This window comes from Ursus americanus, chromosome 5, assembly GCF_024610735.1.
Source record: "Ursus americanus isolate L20-20 chromosome 5, mUrsAme1.1.p, whole genome shotgun sequence".
Lineage (NCBI taxonomy): Eukaryota > Metazoa > Chordata > Mammalia > Carnivora > Ursidae > Ursus > Ursus americanus.
This window is the reverse complement of record NC_142131.1, coordinates 47,248,197-47,267,012: the sequence shown is the minus strand read 5'-3', so window position 1 is coordinate 47,267,012 and position 18,816 is coordinate 47,248,197. Positions and strand designations below refer to the sequence as shown.

Sequence of the window (18,816 nt, the reverse complement as noted above, 5' to 3'; positions counted from 1 at the left end):
AACTGGCAGTGTCGTGTGCTTCCAGAAGGACAGGTGAAAGGGGAGGTCTAAAATAAGAGGATTGTTTGGATGGCTGCATAAAAATTGATCCTGTCCCTTCTACCTCTTTGTTGAAAGAAAGAAAGAAAGAAAGAAAGAAAGAAAGAAAGAAAGAAAGAAAGAAAGAAAGAAAGAAAGAAAGAAAGAAAGAAAGAAAGAAAGAAAGAAAGAAAAAGAAAGAAAGAGAGACATACTAGTCCTCTCCACCCCACACCTTGGTTTATCCTCTGGAGAGGAGGGTCTCCTAACTGGGAAGACTGGGCTCACCGAGGACAGGGGTGCCTTGTGGAAAATGAAGGATCCGTCAGGTACATGTGCGCATACTGGGTGCTTAGGCCCTCAACCCTCTTTCCCTATTAGGCTCTGATAACACGGGCAGCTGGGGCCTCACCCTCCAGACAAGAGGATAATAGAGGTTTTGGGGGGTTATTTTCTGGAGATTCTGACCAACCTAAGAAGGAAGGTGTACAGTTATCGACATGGGAGTTTTCTGAACATAACATCCTAGCCATAGCTCTCTAGAGTGAAGCTTACTGTGGACAAGACTCACCCACAGCCTCAGAACTTCCAAACAGGACTTAAGTCTCCACACTTAAATACGAGCAGACAGCCGAGGGTTTTCAGGCACATGGGAAAGAGTTCTCCGAGGACAGATAAAGACTAAGGTTTGAACAGAAAAAAATGCAACTTAAGGAAAACTGTCAGAGAGATGTTAAGAAATAACAACTATTGGGGCGCCTGGGTGGCTCTATTGGTTGAGTGTCTGACTCTTGATTTCGGCTCCAGTCAGGATGAGATCTAGCCCTGAGTGGGGCTCTGCACTGAGTATAGAGCCTGATTAAGATTCTCTCTCTCCCTCTCCCTCGGCCCCTCCCCTCTGCTCCGGCTTATGTGTGCGCGCACTCTCTCCCTCTCTCTCTACTAAAGGAAGGAAGGAAGGAAGGAAGGAAGGAAGGAAGGAAGGAAGGAAGGAAGGGGAAAAGAAGAGAAAAAAGGCTATTTTTTTTAATAGAAAAAAATTAGGATATCAAGAAAGCAACCTTTAGAGAGCAAAAGTTAGCTTTAGGGAAAAAAAATCACAGCATGAGTGTGAAGATTCAAAGGTTTAGAAGACAAATTTAAGGAAATTTTCCAGAATGAGTAAACAGAGAAAGGAAAAAGCAGGGCAAATAAAAATTTAAAGCGCAGCCCAGGAGTTCCAGTTTCTAAATAATAGAAGGCTCAAAAAGATGGAAAGAAGGAAGGAAACCATCACCACTTAATTTAAGGGGAAAAAAGAAAAGCCCTGAACTTAAGGACACATGTTTCCAGAATGAATGAGCTTATTCAACGCCCAGCCCAATAAATAAAAAAGCTGTATCATTATGAACTTTCAGAGCATTCAATACGAATACACAATCCTGTAAGGTTCCAGAAAGAAAAGTGTTGCCTCCAAAGATCTGGCATCAAAATAGCTTTAGACTTCTCAGCAGTGACACAAAAAGCTAGAAATTAAGGAGGGCAAGGCCTTCAAAATTCTGAAGGAAGATAATTTCCAACCTAGAATTTCATACTCAGCCAAGCTCACATTTGAATGTGAGTAGAATAAAATATTTTTCATATATGCAAGTTTTCAAAAATTAACCTCCCGCTCAATCTTTCTTACAAAGCTATTGGAGGATGTCCTCCACAAAAACAAGGGAGTGAAACAAGGAGGAGGAAGATAGTGCGTGCAAGGAGCAGGGAATCCATCACTGTAGAAACGTGAAGGCGATCCGCAAGGTGGTGGTCGAGGGGAGCCCAGGATGACAGCTAGGCAGCAAGACCACCAGCCCAGACGCAGTTAGGTCAGAGGGCTCTGGGAGAGACGTTTTCAGGAAGACGGCAACGTGATTGAGGCTCTTGAACACATTCAAGGGGGAATTTACACAACTAGAGAAGAGCTGGAAATTGAATTAGGAAAAAAGATAAAGGAAAATGAGCCCATGTATAAACAACACTATTAAGAACTGCAGGGAAAACAAAAACTGGGCAAGAAGGGAAAACTCATCACAATTTACTCTATGATGCAAGGGTGCCTGTACCATCTCCATATTCCTAATGATGGAAATACTGCCTGCTGATCTAATTGAATCATTCTACCAAATATAGCTACATGGCAAAGATGGGCTCATGTTGGGGTGAGACCCCAAGAGCTGGAAGGTGAGCTAAATCCTCCCCTGCCATCTTGGAGATTTAATAAGTGATGCCTGAAACCGAAAAGAAAAAAAAAGGAAAAATATGCTATTTAGAGGATAATGTAGGAACTAGCAAATTTATTAGCTCGAAGAGGTATAAAGTGTCAGCTTCTTGGCTGGGAGAGATTGGAGAGTGAGACAAGGGTGTCAGAGGACTAAAATCAGTGTTTTATAATAAACCTTTAGAACTCTTTGACTCCTCAAACTGTGTAGAAATGTAGAGAGAGAGAGATACCTAACTTGGATAAAATTAGAAATTTTTTAAAGAAAGAAAAATTAATCAAAATATTAATTCATGGTTATCTTTAAATTATTTTTTCTTCGTTCTACTTAATTCTACTTAGTTCTTTATTTTAATACCTAAATCATATTAGCTTTATATAAAAATAATCTTCTTTGTGAACAAAGAACTGAAGTTCAGAAATGTCAGGTACATTTCCTAATTTCATTCATCTTGTAAGTGGTGGAGCTAGGTTTCCAAGGCAGTTCTGTCTGACTCAAACAGTTGTTTAATCATTGATCAAAATATCCATTAAAAACCAAGCAGCACAATTGTCATGCCATAATATTCTCTCCCCTCTCTGAAGGTCCACAGAGCCTTTTCCATACCAAACATCAACACTGGATTGCTTTCTTCGGTCTGCGTATTTGCCTATGTATCTATTTATTTATACCCATCTAATTCCAGAAAGATGGAACACTGGATTCCTAAGGTACTACAGGAAAATAAAATACCAGTGAGACAAAGGGCATTTGACTACACAGGTTCTGTGTTCTCATGAATGCTGCTGAGTGAATCATACTCAGTTTCCCGAGGGTGTGACTTAGTCCCAAGCTCCTTCTGTTTTTCCAAGGGCCTGGCAGAGTCCTGGGCGTACAGATACTCAACGGGTATTTGTTGATTTGACTTGCTAGCAAAACTATAGCTTCTGGACAAATGACCTTAGCTTGTTTCCCACTTTGCTGTGACCGTCTTAAAAGGGTGTATGTGAGCCTTTCTTTGTGACTGCCTCCATTTGAGAACGTAGCATGATGACTACACATTCATCTGATGAATGGGAAACTGCGAAATACACCAGAATAACTACATATTTAACCAGAGATTCCATTTCTTTCTGTCCTTTTACTTCCTTTCTTGGCAAACCATGCAATGTCCATCCTAAAAAATGGGCAAAGTGACAGAACGTAGAAGAGGGACTGATCCCTTCTCTGTTCGGAGGAGGGGTGTGGGAGTCTGTAGCTTTGTGTGGGCCCCTTCCTGGTGCCAGAGTGAGAAACGTGCACTTCCGTTCAAGCGTCATGCAGATATCCTCCGACTCCTGCTGGTAACGATCCTCCAGTCTTTGGGAGGTTATCACCCATGTCCTCACGTAGGACAGTCGGTGAGTGTAAGGTTGACAGGGTGGAGAATGGCAGTTCTCAACACTTCTGAGCTGCAACAGTGAGTAAGTCAATCCTTGAGGTTTTACCATGTAAATCCAATGTCTGCAGGGAAATCTCAGCATTCAAGTCGAGACTTACTTTACTGCCTGCCTCATTAAAAAGCATTTTGATAATAGGCTGTTGGTAAGACATTTCTTAAGAGTGACCGATTGTAAATGATGATGTGTTAGGAAATCAACATGAAGGAAAAGATCTTTAAAATTTTTCCTCCAAAGCCATCCATACTTCGTAAAACTTTAATGATGGTACTCTATTGCCTCCTCCTTCCAGTTACTAAGTATTCATTATGCGCCTGCTGCATGCCCGACATGGCTCTAGACAATGTGCTTATAATGAGAAACAGGATAGGCCAATGTCTGCCTTCACAAAGGTAACATTCTTGGCACTGCTTGTCCTATGTGAACTCTCCACATCATCTTGCCCAACGTTGCAGCAAACGCAGCGGTGTTCTGGGCTGATACCCAAGTAACTTGTCTAATAATCGTAACCAAACCAGTCATAGTAATGATACACTTATTTTTACTCTCTGCTAAAAATACTTGATAAGCACCTATGATAGGGTTTATTTCACCGAGTCCTCATAGGAAGCTCAGAAGGATGATATATATGGTCAGAATTGTATAGAGGAGAAGTGAAGACTCAGAGAAGTAAACTGATTTACTCCCAAGTTCACAGCTAGTAAGTAGTTCAGCCAAACCCAAACCCACAGTTTCATGCTCATAACCACCATAGAGTATCATAAACTTTCTAGGTTTTATCTGTAACATTAAAATTATGGAACTTGGAGCCACACAAAGACAAGTTCAGGTCTAAGCCCCAACCCTGGGAGACCTAACTTTTTTGGGTCTCTGTAACTCATCCGTAATGGAGCAGTAATATTACCACTTCATAGTATTTTGGTGATAAAGTATCTGGACAGTGCCCAAACAGGTAGATACATAATAGATAATGAATTTAATTATCAGCTTTGACCTAAGATGCGGTACAGTGCAGACAACAAAGGCCTACTAACTAGAGACACCATTATTAATCTGCTTCAAATTCATGGAGTTGGGCACAAAGGTAGGAGGGGAAGTTTAAGGCCATTGAAATAAAATTAAAGAATCAACACATACCTATGGAAGCCTCCTCACCCTAAGGTTTGGGTCACCCAGAAAGTGTGGTCTCCCTGTCCTCCTCTGCTTGGTAAGCTGTCGAACTCCTACCCATTCTGCAAGACCCAACTACAATGCTGGTCCCCCCTGAAGCTCTTTTATTTTCTATAGTAGGAGCCGTTCCTATGGCTTTTACTGTACAGAGTTCAAGTTCCTAAATAAAGACCGACAGTCTGGCTCCAGGCAGTTTCCATCAAAGTCCCTGGGGGAAGCTGATTAAAATACAAATTCTCATAATATAACAAAATAAAAATTATAAATAAAAAAATAAAATAAAATGCAAATACAAATTCTCAGGTTTGGCCTCCTGAGTCTGATTTAGATGAGGCCCCTGAATTTGCATTTTTAAAAGTGTGTTCTGTGTGATTCTGACGGGCCGACAAATCTGGGAAACGCTGTGGAACCACATGTAACTCTAAATACATGTATATTACTTTATATTGCAGGTATGCATGTGTATGTTTCATTTCTTTTCCTGGGAAATTATCTTTCTGATACTCCAATTCAATGCAGGTGTAAAAATGAAGAACATCTAGAGGAAAGAATACTAAGAGCAAGTCCTTTTGCCACTCCGTTCTCTTTTTAATCATCTCCTCTAGGCTGTTCCACTGCCTCGTCCGGACTAAGTTGGCTGTCCTTGCTGTATATCCCCATGACACTACGCTCTCCCCACAGCAGTAGGACTTGTTTTAGTTGGAGCTTTATTAGTTTGGCTAAAAAAGGAAACATGAAAAATTGAATCACTGGCCGAATATTTGGGATGCCTCATCAGTAAACAAAGTAGGACCTATATGAATATAAAGCCACACACTTTAACGCCATCAGGGCTCCCCCTCGATCTTGTGAGACTCCTTGATTCTGTGTCGGCTTTATTCTTTATTCCCTTGGGCCTGCTGACCTGCCTTTTTTGGGGAGGAAGCATGCATTTCCACATCAGAAAGTCCTCCGTGAATATTAATATGTAGCTTACAATTGTGCAGGTTACAGTCCCAACTCCCAGACGGAAGCTTCTGGCTTGGGGTGTGGCACGGGATGGGTGACAGGTGGTGCGTGTGTTTGGGGAGACCGGTGCTGGGAGACAGAATCTATGAAAAAGAGAGATCCCACCTGAAAAGAGAAGCAGAAGTATGGACATTTTGGAAAGCCAAGTCTTTGCCTGACTCGGTGCTATCCATCCTTCTTTCTTGGGCACCATTATCTGTGTTTAACGGGCCTCAGGAGCGAACCGTGTTTGAGGACAGCTCGGGAGTCCCTTGAGTGGGGCTTCCGCCCATGCCGCCCCCCGCCTCCGTGGCCTTGGGAGATCTGCCTAAGTGCTCTGCGTGGTAGTTTGCTCATTCAAAAAAATGGCCATCATAGTACTACTCTTTCAAAGCACTGATGGAAAAGTGAGATAGTGCAGGTAACATGCTTAGCATAATGCCTGATATTCCTTACATAAATGTTAGATATGAGCTATTATTAATGATTGTGTTGGGCCACTAGACCATAAGCCCCATCAAGGAAGGCAGCCTTGGCTTTCTCTGTCCCCGGCACTTAGTACGACGCCTGGCCCCCACTGAGTCAGCCATCGGTAAATGTCACTAAACACAGACTGAGTTCACCGAGCAGTTTCCCTTTGCATCTTTACTCCACCTCAGTGTCTCTTCTGCTATCCTGGGGGGAAATCAAATCTGTATGTTCTTCCTGGACTGGACGGAAGAAGGGGCACACGTAGCCAGCTAAGCAATAACTGTTTTCATGTGAATTACTTTTGCCTTTAGAGAATCACAGCCTGAAGCAGGGACACGTTTAAGTACCAAATTAGCATACCAAATTAGCATACCAAAAAGTCAGGCCAGACTTCGGCTTTACCTTTATTATTTTTTTTTTTTTAGATATATATAGTTTTATTCTCTAAAGAATTTATCTTGGTACTCTTGAACTTACTGAGACTGCCTGGTTTAATTTGCTCTTAACTGGAGTCAAATAGCATTGGAATCTAACATTGTGCTACATGAGCAAGGTATTACCAAGTAAATTATCAGCCTAAGCAAGATATGGAGAGCCTGCTTTACGACGAAATCCTCCCAAAGACTTCAAAGGCATCCACTTCTTAATAATCACACTGGCAGGGCTGCATACGAGGAAATTAGCAATTGTTTTAACTTCCAATTTAAGCAGAGAAAGATTTCAAAAACTAAAACAGCAGGACAGCAATGCATGGTCAAAATATAAGTGCATGCCTTTAACAGTCTTGAAGTAAAAAGAAAAATGCCTTTCTAGTAAAGACATATACCCAGGGGGCCCCAAAGGAAAAGAATAATACATGTGACTATATAAAATTTGACTACATAAGATACAAATTTAACACTTCAGTTTTCCACACTATTAAAAATGCTTTAAAGTCAAAAGCCAAATGGAGGGCCCGGATAAAATATTTCTGAGATCTGCTCAAGCGAGGCTTAATTTATGTAACATTTTAAGCACCCTTGCAAAGCAGTGAGACTAATCACTCATTAAAAACAGGCAAAAAATCTATGAATAGGCAGCTCTCTGGAAACAATGCACATACAAAGATACGAGGCTTTATTTATCATTTAAGAAATATAAACAAAATCAGTAATTTAATTTTTTTCTCTACCTGTCAGGTCAAGGACTGTTGGCATAATAGCAATGGTACGGTGGTGGACAGAATGTCATTCTTACACACTAGTGGTGTGGAGGAACTTTGGTGTAACACCTTTGAAGGGCTAGTGAGAGCGTCTATTAAATTGGAAAATTCACATACTCTTTGTTACAGCATTTCCGCTATTACGAAGCTAGCTTACAAGGCTTTGCACAAAAGCTGACCAAGGATGTTTGTGCTAGTATTGTAGGTAACAGCAGATAATTAAACCATCTTTGAAATGCCATCAAAAAACCAAATATCTTATGGAACATTCTACACAATGTTAAACAAAAGAGCAGTTTAAAATAATCAACTGTATCCGTATGTGATGTGGGAAGGAACAGAGAGAATGTCATTATATAGAAAGAACTTATAACCTATGTTCCTGTAGGAATGATAGTATGTTGCTACTGCTGTCAAAAGGAAACACATAGATGCAGAAAAATTCTCTTAAAGGATCCACAGAATGTGTTCAGAGGCTGCCTTCTGGGAATGCAACCAAAAATTTAGAATGGGAAAAGTCTCAATTTTCTTCGAATAATTGTACTATACCATTTGTAATTTTTAGTTTTCAGTGAGCCGGACATGATACTTCTGGTGTCTGGCAGCTCATCTTCAAAACCACCTGTGGGTCAAGTTTACTTAGCGCCATTTTACAGATGGGGACACACAGCTGGCGTCCTCGTTCCCTCATCCATAGGAAGATTTACGTAAACATCAAGAAGTGTAGTTCTCCACAGTTGTGCATATGGCCATGATTCGGTGTTTACTTAGGCTGGAATCACTTTTTTTAATAGGAAAAAATAAAGTATTTTCCAAATATTTTTACCATAATCATGGGAAAAAAGGGGCAAGGGGGGGGAGTCTGCTTCACCTCTGCTCTCCCGAGTTCCAAATGTCAGAGTGGCATAACTAACTCTAAAAAGAGTTTCCCCTTTCCTTTCTTTCATTCTGTTTACTGCACAGAATGTGAGACTGGGGAGATGGGAAGAGAAGTCAAACAAAGAAGGAAAAAGCATCAAGCACCAGCTGCCACAATCAGCATGCCTATGTTTAGGGAAAGACCTGGGGAAAGCTGACTTGACCCCTGTGACTCGAAGAGGAGAGACAAAGAAATCCCACCCCGCTCGCCCTGATTCAGCCTCTGGGATGGGTGGATACAGAGCAGTGACATTAGGATGACTATAGACATAGGGGCTAGGAGCCTGGGTCCTGTATCTGGAAGGTGTATACTGAGTTGACGTGACTGGCCCTGAGCACTCCGATGGTTGATTTTGCCCACTCCTGCAGTCAAGCGTTGGGTGTAGTTTTGTGACAACAGTCAACCAGCTGTCCCCTCAGTGGCTCTTACTGTCCACGTGACTGATAAAATTTAGTTTGTCAGTGAGCTGAGGGGGATGTCAGTGTGTAAATGTTCCTATGCCAGAGCACCTAGATGCAATTCAGGAGCTTCACCCGGTGCTCACGCGAGAGAAAGCTCTGTTGGACTTTTTGAAAGACTCCCTTGGTTTTCAAAGCAATACCTTTCTAGAAGATCTTCACACATAGTTTGGACTAACCAAGGTTCAACCCTACTTTCTGTCTTCAGAACCTAACCCCAGGGTCGTTTAGTCCCTGTGCTAGTGACACCCACGGAAGGTGCTTAATCTGTCTGAGCCGGAACCCCTCCAGCTATGCAGGCTGTAAGGTTGTTGTGAGGACAGAACGAGACATAAAAATGAAACACACAGTGGGCGCCTGGGTGGCTCAGTCATTAAGCATCTGCCTTCGGTTCAGGTCATGATCTCGGGGTCCTGGGATTGAGCCCCGCATTGGGCTCTACACTCAAGTGGAGAGCCCACTTCTCCCTCTCCCTCTGCCAATCCCCCTGACTGTACACTCTCTCTCAAATAAATAAATAAATAAAATCTTTTTTTAAAAAAATGAAATGCATACCAAGCCACCTGTAAACAGATGCCCCATGCATATAGCATTTCTGTGTCTGGTTGATTTGTGGAGAACGTGCACCTATCCCAAAGAAAAACTCGAAAATAAGCCTTTTTATGATATTTAGTTCAGGTATTTTTAAAACGACTTGAAGTGGGATCATAACATTAGGACCCACTCGACTCTGGCTGTTAATCTGATACAACTCCAGGCCACCTTAAGGACACTGTACTGACAGGGTGTTTGCTGAGACTGCAGTGAGCAACCCCATGGGAAAGCAAGACTCCAGAGCAGATAAGAGAGATATTGAAGGTTTCAGCTTTTTAGCCTGTCTGTCCCTCCACAAGCCATATACGTAGGCCGGCTCTGCCAGCGGAAGTGAGACCCAGGCTCTGCCTCTCTCCACACGCAGCGACGCCCTCAAGGCCCCACAGAGCCCCAGGGTCTAACAGCATCTCTAGAGGACCTTTAGGTCATCTGGGCGCCAGATCTCCTCCATGAACCAGATGCAAAGAACATAGTACAAGGACAACACAGAACAAGTAAGCACAACAAAGGTTAACTTCACTTTAGAGATGGGAGGAAACACTGCAAGAACACCACACCATCGACTACAAAAACCCCAGATGTGGAGACACGACGCTGACAGCCTCCATTTCTTTCCATGCTGACTGATAACATCCGTGCGCTGCGACAACAGCTTACGATGGTATTTGCTGCGAGTCTGAATGAGGCGATTCCCCAAGAAGTGGTGGTAGGAGTACTAGTGACAGCAGCTAACTCCCGTTCATATTCTAAGTACTGTAGGGTAACTCATTTCATCTTCCTCGAAACCCGGTGGGATGTATATTATTTCTATACCCATTTCAGAAATGAAGAAACAGAGCACAGAAGTAAACTGCCAAGATTATGCAAGTATTAAGTGTGGGAGCTGGGATGGGAGCTCAGGGAGTCTGTCTCCAAACACTGTACTTTCCATCTCAGGGGCCGGCACACTCTTCTGTCAAGGGCCAGCTAGTAAATGTTACAGACTTTTATACGGTGGCATATTTTTACTGTTTTTTTAATAACCCTTTTAAAATGTAAAAACTGATCTCAGCTCATAGGCAAGACAAAAACAGGCTGCAGGCCCATTGGGACCTGTGGTCATAGATAATCTGCTGGTTAATATTATACACGTTGATCAAAGGTTCAAGAATACGGAGGATACGTTATTTCATACCCAGCCCCTTCGGTAACCCTGTATGGGTTTCTGTTGATTAAATAATCCATAATTCCGAATTCATCTCTTTCTCATTTTGTCTGAGTTGTGAGGTCTCACTGCGTTTTCCATGAGCCTCCCTCCTAACTACTGCTCCAGTTGCTGGACATTTAAGAAGGGACAGTAAGTGAGGCCGGGATTAACCTGATTCCAAACCCAGAGAAAGACACAACAGACAGAGAACTACGGGCCGATATCTCTGATGACTGTCGATGCGGAAGTCCTTAATAAAATGTCAGCAAATCAAATCCAACAATGTTTTAAAAAGTCATTCACCACGATCAAGTGGGATTTATGCCCTGGACACTGTGTGGCTCTATATTCACGAATCAACGCGATACGTCACATCAATACGAGAAAGGGTAAAGGCCATACGGTCATGTCAACAGATGCAGAAAAAACGTTTGACAAAGTACAGCATCCATTCACGATAACAACCCTCAGCGAAGTGTGTTTACGGGGAACATATCTGAACATAATCAAGCCCTTACATATATTTAAAAAACCCACAGCTTACATTATACTCAATGAGGAAAAACTCAGAACTTCTCCACTGTCAGGAAGAAGACAAAGATGCCCACTCCTACCCCTTTTTATCAAGGCAGTACTGAAGTCCTCGCCACAGCAATCAGATAAGAACAAGAAATAAAAGGCGTCCAAGGCAAGCAAGAAGTAAAACTTACACTGTTTGCGTATATGATACTATATGAGGAAAACTCTGAAGACTCTACCAAAAAACAACTACTAGGACTGATAATTAAATTCAGTGAGGTCGCAGGATACGAAGTCAATGCACGGAAATCCGTTGCATTTCTACACATTAATAATGAAGCAGCAGAAAGAGAAATTAAAAAACAATCCCATGACAATTGCACCAAAAATAATAAAATACCTAGGAATAGAGTTAACCGAAGAGGTGACGAGACACCAACTCAAAGGAGTTACATGCACCCGTATGCTTACTGCAGCATTATTTACGAGAGCCAAACTACGGACGCAGCCCAAGAGTCCAGTGGTAGACGAATGGATAAAGAAGATGTGCTGGTATAGATCTATCAGGGAGTATGACTCAGCCACAAAAAGGAAGGCAATATTGCCATTTGCACTAACATGGATGGATCTAGAGAGCACAATCCTAAGTGAAACACGTCAGTCAGGGAAAGACAAACGCCGTATGATTTCACTCGTATGTGGAATTTCAGGAACAAAACCAATGAACAAAGGACAAGAGAGAGACAAGCCAAGAGACAGTCTTAACTTTAGAGAAGAAACTGATGGTGACCAGAGGGGAGGTGGGCGGGGGGATGGGTGAAGCAGGTGAAGGGATTCAGAGTACACTTACCTTGATGAGCACCGAGTAGGAGTTTCGAATCACTAACTTGTGATACCTGAAAATGAATACAACACTGTATGTTAACTACCCTGGAATTAAAAGGAAAAAAAAAAAAAAAGGACTGAAAGGATGGAATAAGAGCTTCTCTTCCAGCCACTTTTAATCTGTCATTGGCTTTCTCCCCATGCCAATTATTACATATGGAATTGACGTCAAACAGTATGGTATTGGACTGGAGTCTGTTCTCTTCTGGACTGAATAAGAACGCATTCTTTCTAAAACTTTAGACCTGTCACTTTGTTGGGACCAGATGTTAATTAAGGCAGTTACGCTAGTAGAACTAGCAACCTGGCACCTAATCTTTTATCATTTTCACGAAAGTTTAAAATGGTTTATAAAGAGATATGGTTTATGAAATGGATTGATAGCACAACGGGACTTCATGCTTTCTAGGTACCTACTGTATACTTGAAGACTCAAAATGTCATCACAGCGTTCTAGGCTAGGCTCCTGGTGGAGAAATCACTGTGTGATGTTACTGGGCTTGCTCAAGATTAAAACTTGGACTTGCAAATAAATCCTGGTCATCTTTTTGACACCTCTGTGGTACATAATAAAGAACCGTGTCTCCTGTAATAAGTGTGAGGAAGTCCTTGCTTCGGTTATATCAGTTTGCAACTTAAGGGAAAACTTACAGAAGTGTCTTTCAAGTGATTCTGACCACCACCTGTGAAAAAAATATATCCCCCCCACATTTTATCACGATCCAATCCATATCTACCTACACACTTACGTAAAACCAAAGCAAAGTTTCAGAAGCAACACTACTCTTCCTCCGTTTATTTCTGATCATCCTCTAACCCGTTCTACTTTGTTTAAATTTTGGACGCTTCTCATAGCACCCACTTTATTTCATAACTCATTAATGGACCTCACCTCATTTGAAAAACACTTCCCCGGAAGACCCTCACTGCTCACGCTGCTCGCATTTACAAGAAGCAACTATTTTGAGGCCCTTGTGTATCTTTGCAGCTTAGTTTGATTTATTTGCTGAGAACCAGCTAGAACCAGTGGAAATCACTGTGTGAGGCTCTGTGGGACGTGTAGAGCTTTCCCTCAAGCCAGGAATTTTCCGAGTTGCTAAGGAAACCAGGATGAAGGCAAGGACCTATTATCGCTGCCCTCATTGAGTTTAAAATCTAGGGGACTAAAGAAACTCAAACTGCAGGAATTTGGGGAAATAAGTCATTCAGTTGACTCTGTTGAATAACTAAACAACTTTGTTAGTACTTTCTGGGTAGAAGGTGTGTTTTTCTTAACTAGGAGAGTCCTTCCTGTTTCTCTAGGACCAGATCGCTCTGTAATCATCGCTGTTCAGTGATGTTCCTCCGGACCTTGCCGCTGATGTGAAATCCATTGCTATATGCTCTTAGAGCCCCACGACTTCTCTCTTTAACATTTAGTGGGAGTTTTCATTGTTCATCAATTTATGACTATTTCATCTATAAGCGTCTCTCTCTATATGGAGCCCTTACGAGACTACAGGCTCCAAAAGGGTAGAGATTCCATTTTTACTTTGCTATTTCTATATCCCCCGTACTAAGCACTGTGATTAACAAGTAAGCAGTGTTTAGGAAATATTTACGGAATAAATGAATAGGCATCCTAAGGGCATCTGGAATGTTGTTTTAAACAAGGTAGTCCGGGTTTTGCCTAATCTTTATTATCTATTAGTAACGAAAAAGCAACTGATAATCCTTCACGTTGTTCTTTTTGTTTGTTTTACAGTCAACTTTGACCACTTCGAAATTTTGCGAGCCATCGGGAAAGGCAGTTTTGGGAAGGTGAGAACCAAAATGATTAGCCACTAGCAGGGTTATCCAGCTCAGGGAACAGGGCCTGAGGATGTGCAGATTATGCAGTTACTGGGGCCACAAGGAATGATAATTCAGAGAGGTTTTTATAAAATTGTCACCACAGTTTGAGGTGTGTGACATAATGGATACCTGTCGTCCTCAGAATTATTCCATTGTCATTCCCATTTACTCTCACTAGATTTTAAGACTCTCTCTCCACTCTAAGATTTTGGATGCAATTGCTAATTGTACCCATACCTTATCCTGTCAATGTTAAGAGTAAACTTCTTTTTTTAAGATTTATTTATTTGAGAGAGAGAGAGAGCATGAGCTGGTGGGGAGGGGCAGAGGGTGAGGGGGAAGCAGGCTCCCCACTGAGCGGGGAGCCCAACAGTGGGGCTCGACCCCAGGACCCCAAGGTCATGCCCTGAGCTGAAGGCAGATGCTTAAGCAACTAAGCCACCCAGGCGCTCCAAGAGTTAACTATTTTTATGTGGAAAAGAAGCTGCCCAATATCTGCTTTTCCCCCAGTTATACCATGTTTTTATTTTCAAAAATCTACCATGAAAGATAGATCCAGCCTAATTTTTTTGCAAGACACTTCTAGATTCAAATCCTGAACATTCGTTTCTTGGTAGAGACATATTTTGAGAATATTTCTTATTTCATATTGAACTTGCATCTTAAAATTGTCTGCTGCCCACTTTATCAGACTTCTAGAACCTCTAAATGGATTTCAAAAACATGGACATCACGTTCAGTGCTTTCCCAGGGCTTTAAGTCCTCTTAGGTTCTATCAGTTATGGTGTAAAGAGATATTCTTTGCGCCATGTTGTTCAGCTCGGTGGTTTAGCCGTGCTCAGATCCGTCACTCAGAGCAGAATAAGCATGTGTCATTGGCTGTTGGAAGATTCCTGACAAGGAAGCAGCTATTTTCTCCAACATGCTGTCTAAACAAAACCCAAAGAGTGGAAAACAGGCAGGCTTGTTTGAGAAAGCAGAGGTTCATGAACTGACCTGGTACAGGGAAAGAAAAGGAAATTTTCTGCTCTGAAATCAGCGGCAACGTTAGCATCAGAGAATTTGCAAGTGGGGAGGCCTCCGGGCCGTGCTGTTGAGTACGTCCTGTCCTGTCTCCCGCGGCCTTGCTCTGTCAACGCCCTGACCACTTTCTCCCCTGGTTTGCGCCCTTAGGTCTGCATTGTGCAGAAGAATGACACCAAGAAGATGTACGCGATGAAGTACATGAACAAGCAAAAGTGTGTGGAGCGCAACGAAGTGAGAAATGTCTTCAAGGAGCTCCAGATCATGCAGGGCCTGGAGCACCCTTTCCTGGTTAATTTGTGGTAAGTGGTTTAACGGGATCTCTGAATGGAGCCATTCCCGCTTCACCCCCAAACACTGCTCCGTCAGCCCATCTTGATTCCCAGGTGTGCATTTGCCAAAATCTTCGGTAGGCTCTCTCTCAAAGGCTTTGGTTCTCCCTGGTTTCTTTGACTTTAAATGAAACAAATTGTTGTTTTATTGTCGTCAACAAATACTACTTTGTTGTTGTTGTTGTTGGTTGGTTGGTTTGGTCACAGTTCCTCCGGTCCTTGAGGACCATATCGTTTTTAAAACATGGTAGCTAAATAGGCTGATAAAGAATGAGTTCAGATGTCTGGTCATTCATTAGATACTTTCCCCATTAATTGTGGGGCAGCGACATTCGGTACTAAGTAGGTCATCAATGGCTAAGGGGAGGTTGATCTTGAGAACTTGTGCAAAAAAGCACTTTCTATAATGACAGGCAGTAGACACGGGGTCCTTGCAGCACCCTTCTCTAGCAGCCACAGATCTACGCCTGCGAGTTGGAAAAGGACAGGTGCTGCCTTTCTCACCACATTGCTTTTTTTTTTTTTAAGATTTTATTTATTTATGTGACAGAGAGACAGCCAGCGAGAGAGGGAACACAAGCAGGGGGAGTGGGAGAGGAAGAAGCAGGATCCCAGCGGAGGAGCCCAATGTGGGGCTCGATCCCAGAACGCTGGGATCATGCCCTGAGCCGAAGGCAGAGGCCTAACGACTGCGCTACCCAGGCGCCCCTCACCACATTGCTTTTAACAGAGCTGGAGCTAACTCAGATCAGTGGCTAGACATTAGGTAACTGTGATTTCCTCCCAAAGCCAGGATCATGATCCAAGGCTTAGAAAATGGCTAGAAGTTGGCTGTGTCCACTCCCTACTCTTTTCTTACGCGTGGAGGTGTGTATGCGGCTCTCTCATTTTCCTCTACATTTTAATGCATCCATTATGTTAAGAGCCTGTTCTTAAAGCTAATTCAGTGTGACTGTCATTTAAATATGCATACCAAGCAGTTTCTACTAGCAAAGGCAAAAAAGAGAGTTTTCAGAGAATACTAATGGGAAAATAATTGGAATGTCACTGTGTGTTTAGGAACATTTCTCTGGAGGAGTTAATGCATGAAAACTGTCTCCATCTTTAATTAATATAATACAGTTCACTTGATATCAAATTTGCTCCAAGACTCTACACCGTAGTTGAAAGAGGGCTCCGTGTGACCTGGAAATAGGTCCCTTTGGCTCGTGCACTCCTCAGACACGGTGCAGTCTAACTCTGGCCCACGCTCGCGGTGCGTAATCAGTAGCTCAGAGTGCCCTATTCACAGTGCAGCCACGCCGTGTCAACGCGGATGCGGCTCTTTCTTCCCTACCTCTAGCAATCACCAGATTGCCCCCCCCTCCAGCCTGACAATGACGAGGTGCTCTCAATTCTCATCCTCCCTTTGTTCAAAGTCGCATTTTCCTTCTTCCAAAGTTCAGCCAACTAACTCTCTCCTTTTAAGACCAGGAACCCTTCAGAAGGACATACTTAGCATTTCCCCCTTTCATGCCAGTCCCTCATTATTAAATATGCAAAACGCATTTCAGTCTATTCCTGTTTGTTTGTTTATAAGGTGGGTGTTAAGAGTCTTGAAGCTGACCAAAGTTTACCGATTTTGCCGTTTGCTATGTTGGTGTCACTGCAGGCACCTTTCTGTTATCCGCGCATGCGGACTTGGTGACAACATGACATAGAGCCTAGACTTCCCTTCTCACACTGAACCTCACAGGACAGTGGGCACCATTAATGGTGATAGAGGAGAGAGAAGAAATCTCCCCCACCTTAATTCTAGCACCACATACGGAACTGGAAACTGAGAGGGGGCCATCCTTCAAGTATAGCAGAAAATGTTCAGTCTTTCAAATCTTGAGATAAAAATCATCTGAAAGCATATTTATTCCTTCTAATAAAGGCTTTCTGCCTTAGTAAGTGCAACATAGGAAATGTGACTTCCCAACTATTAAGTACCTTGCAATACTGCTGTAGGTAGGACCTGCGGGCAATCGTCATCATTTTTTTAAAGATTTTATTTATTTATTTGAGAGAGACCATGAGTGGGGGGAGGGGCGGAGGGAGAGGGAGAACACAGGGCTCGATCCCAAGACCCTGAGATCATGACCTGAGCTGAAGGCAGATGCTTAACCAAGTGAGCCACCCAGGTGCCCCAATCTTTATCGTTTTTAAGTCACAGTTATAAGATGTGTGTAACTTGGGTTGTTTTTACGAACAAAATGAGACAGCGCTATGCCCAGCACAGAGTAAGCATCGTATAAATGGGAGTTCTTTTCCCTCCCTGCTCCATGAAGGTGTAGTGTTCCGAATATGTCCGTCACTGCTGGGCCACTGTGGACATCCCAGGCACAAATTCCGGTGGGCACTCAGCCTCAAAACACCACAGGAAGTTGTGTGTGTGGGGGGGGAGGGCCAAGTCTTCAACTCACTCTAAGAGTTTATGTTTGTTCTGTTTTCCACCCTCATTCTGCAAATCAAAGAACAAGGATTCAAAGGTCCCCCATTATGTACAATTTTATCAGGATTTTGTGTCCTAGGTTTAACTAGATTTATCTTTACATCCCCAAAGCTTCAGAGCCAATTTTCTTAAGAAGCACCATAGGATTCATAATGTAACGGCAATCCGTTTTAATTCCTGTGTACCCCTTGTGTCTATTATCCTGGTAAGCGACGTAGCCTCTCAGTATTGCTTTCGGTAGTCTTCTCATGGGTACTCAGAATGCTGCTAACCTCTAGGGAGGTTTTTAGAAAATTCTGGTTTTCAGGCGGAGGAGAAACACAAGCTGTTTCTTTTAAGCAAGTTTTACACTAATGTTAAGAAGTTGGTGTGTGTGTGTGTGTGTGTGTGTGTGTGTGAAGTATAAATACGTATGTGATATGTGAAAACTACACACATGGCAGTCAACTTGAAGAACAGAAAAATCACATGGAAAAATGAAAATTCTCCAAAAATGTTGCCACCTTGAAACCACTTCAACCACATTGATATGTATTTGCCAGAGAAATGTCTGCATTTGGTGTTCTGCTTTTAATCATGCATTAGCCCCACTCGTTCCCTCATTCATGGATATATTTACCGAGCAACACAAACAAGGTAGAATTACGGTTGCCAGATACAACACAGCACACCCAGTGAGATTTGAATTCTAGAAAAATAACCCATCACTTTTAGTATATGTCCCAAATAGTGCACAGCACCTATTCTATCTGAAAATGATTCCTTTTCCCAATTTCTCATGTAAGTGGGCATCTTGTATTTGTATTTACTAAATTTCCAACCCTCATTGGAACACAGACTCAGAGTGGGGGGATGCAGTGGTGAGCGGTAGTGGGCAGAGCCCCTGATTGACCCCCCATTTCCAGAAACCGTGAGAGGCTCATATTAATCAAATGTCCCATAAATACATCAACTGTGAGAAGTGCATGAAGGACTAGGTAGAACAGGAGTGTGTGTGTGTGTGTGTGTGTGTGTGTGTGTGTGTGTCCTCGTCTGGGGCAGTGGAGTTAAGGGTGAAAACACAGTCTGAATTTAAATTCAGCCTTC

At 42.6% G+C, this 18,816-nt stretch overlaps 2 protein-coding genes across 2 annotated transcripts in view; one reads left to right on the top strand and one right to left on the bottom strand.

The window, feature by feature from the left end:
• STK32A (serine/threonine kinase 32A) overlaps positions 1-18,816 on the top strand; it is a 123,816-nt gene that overhangs the window by 16,036 nt on the left and 88,964 nt on the right. Inside the window, exons 2-3 of the mRNA XM_045795069.2 lie at positions 13,811-13,866; positions 15,073-15,224. Coding sequence (XP_045651025.2) covers positions 13,811-13,866; positions 15,073-15,224 — 208 coding nt within the window. The remainder of the gene's footprint in view (positions 1-13,810; positions 13,867-15,072; positions 15,225-18,816) is intronic.
• Positions 1-18,816, bottom strand: part of PPP2R2B (protein phosphatase 2 regulatory subunit Bbeta) — a 633,944-nt gene that overhangs the window by 559,254 nt on the left and 55,874 nt on the right. Inside the window, exon 3 of the mRNA XM_087862155.1 lies at positions 12,032-12,077. The gene's annotated coding sequence lies outside the window, so the exon portion shown is untranslated. The remainder of the gene's footprint in view (positions 1-12,031; positions 12,078-18,816) is intronic.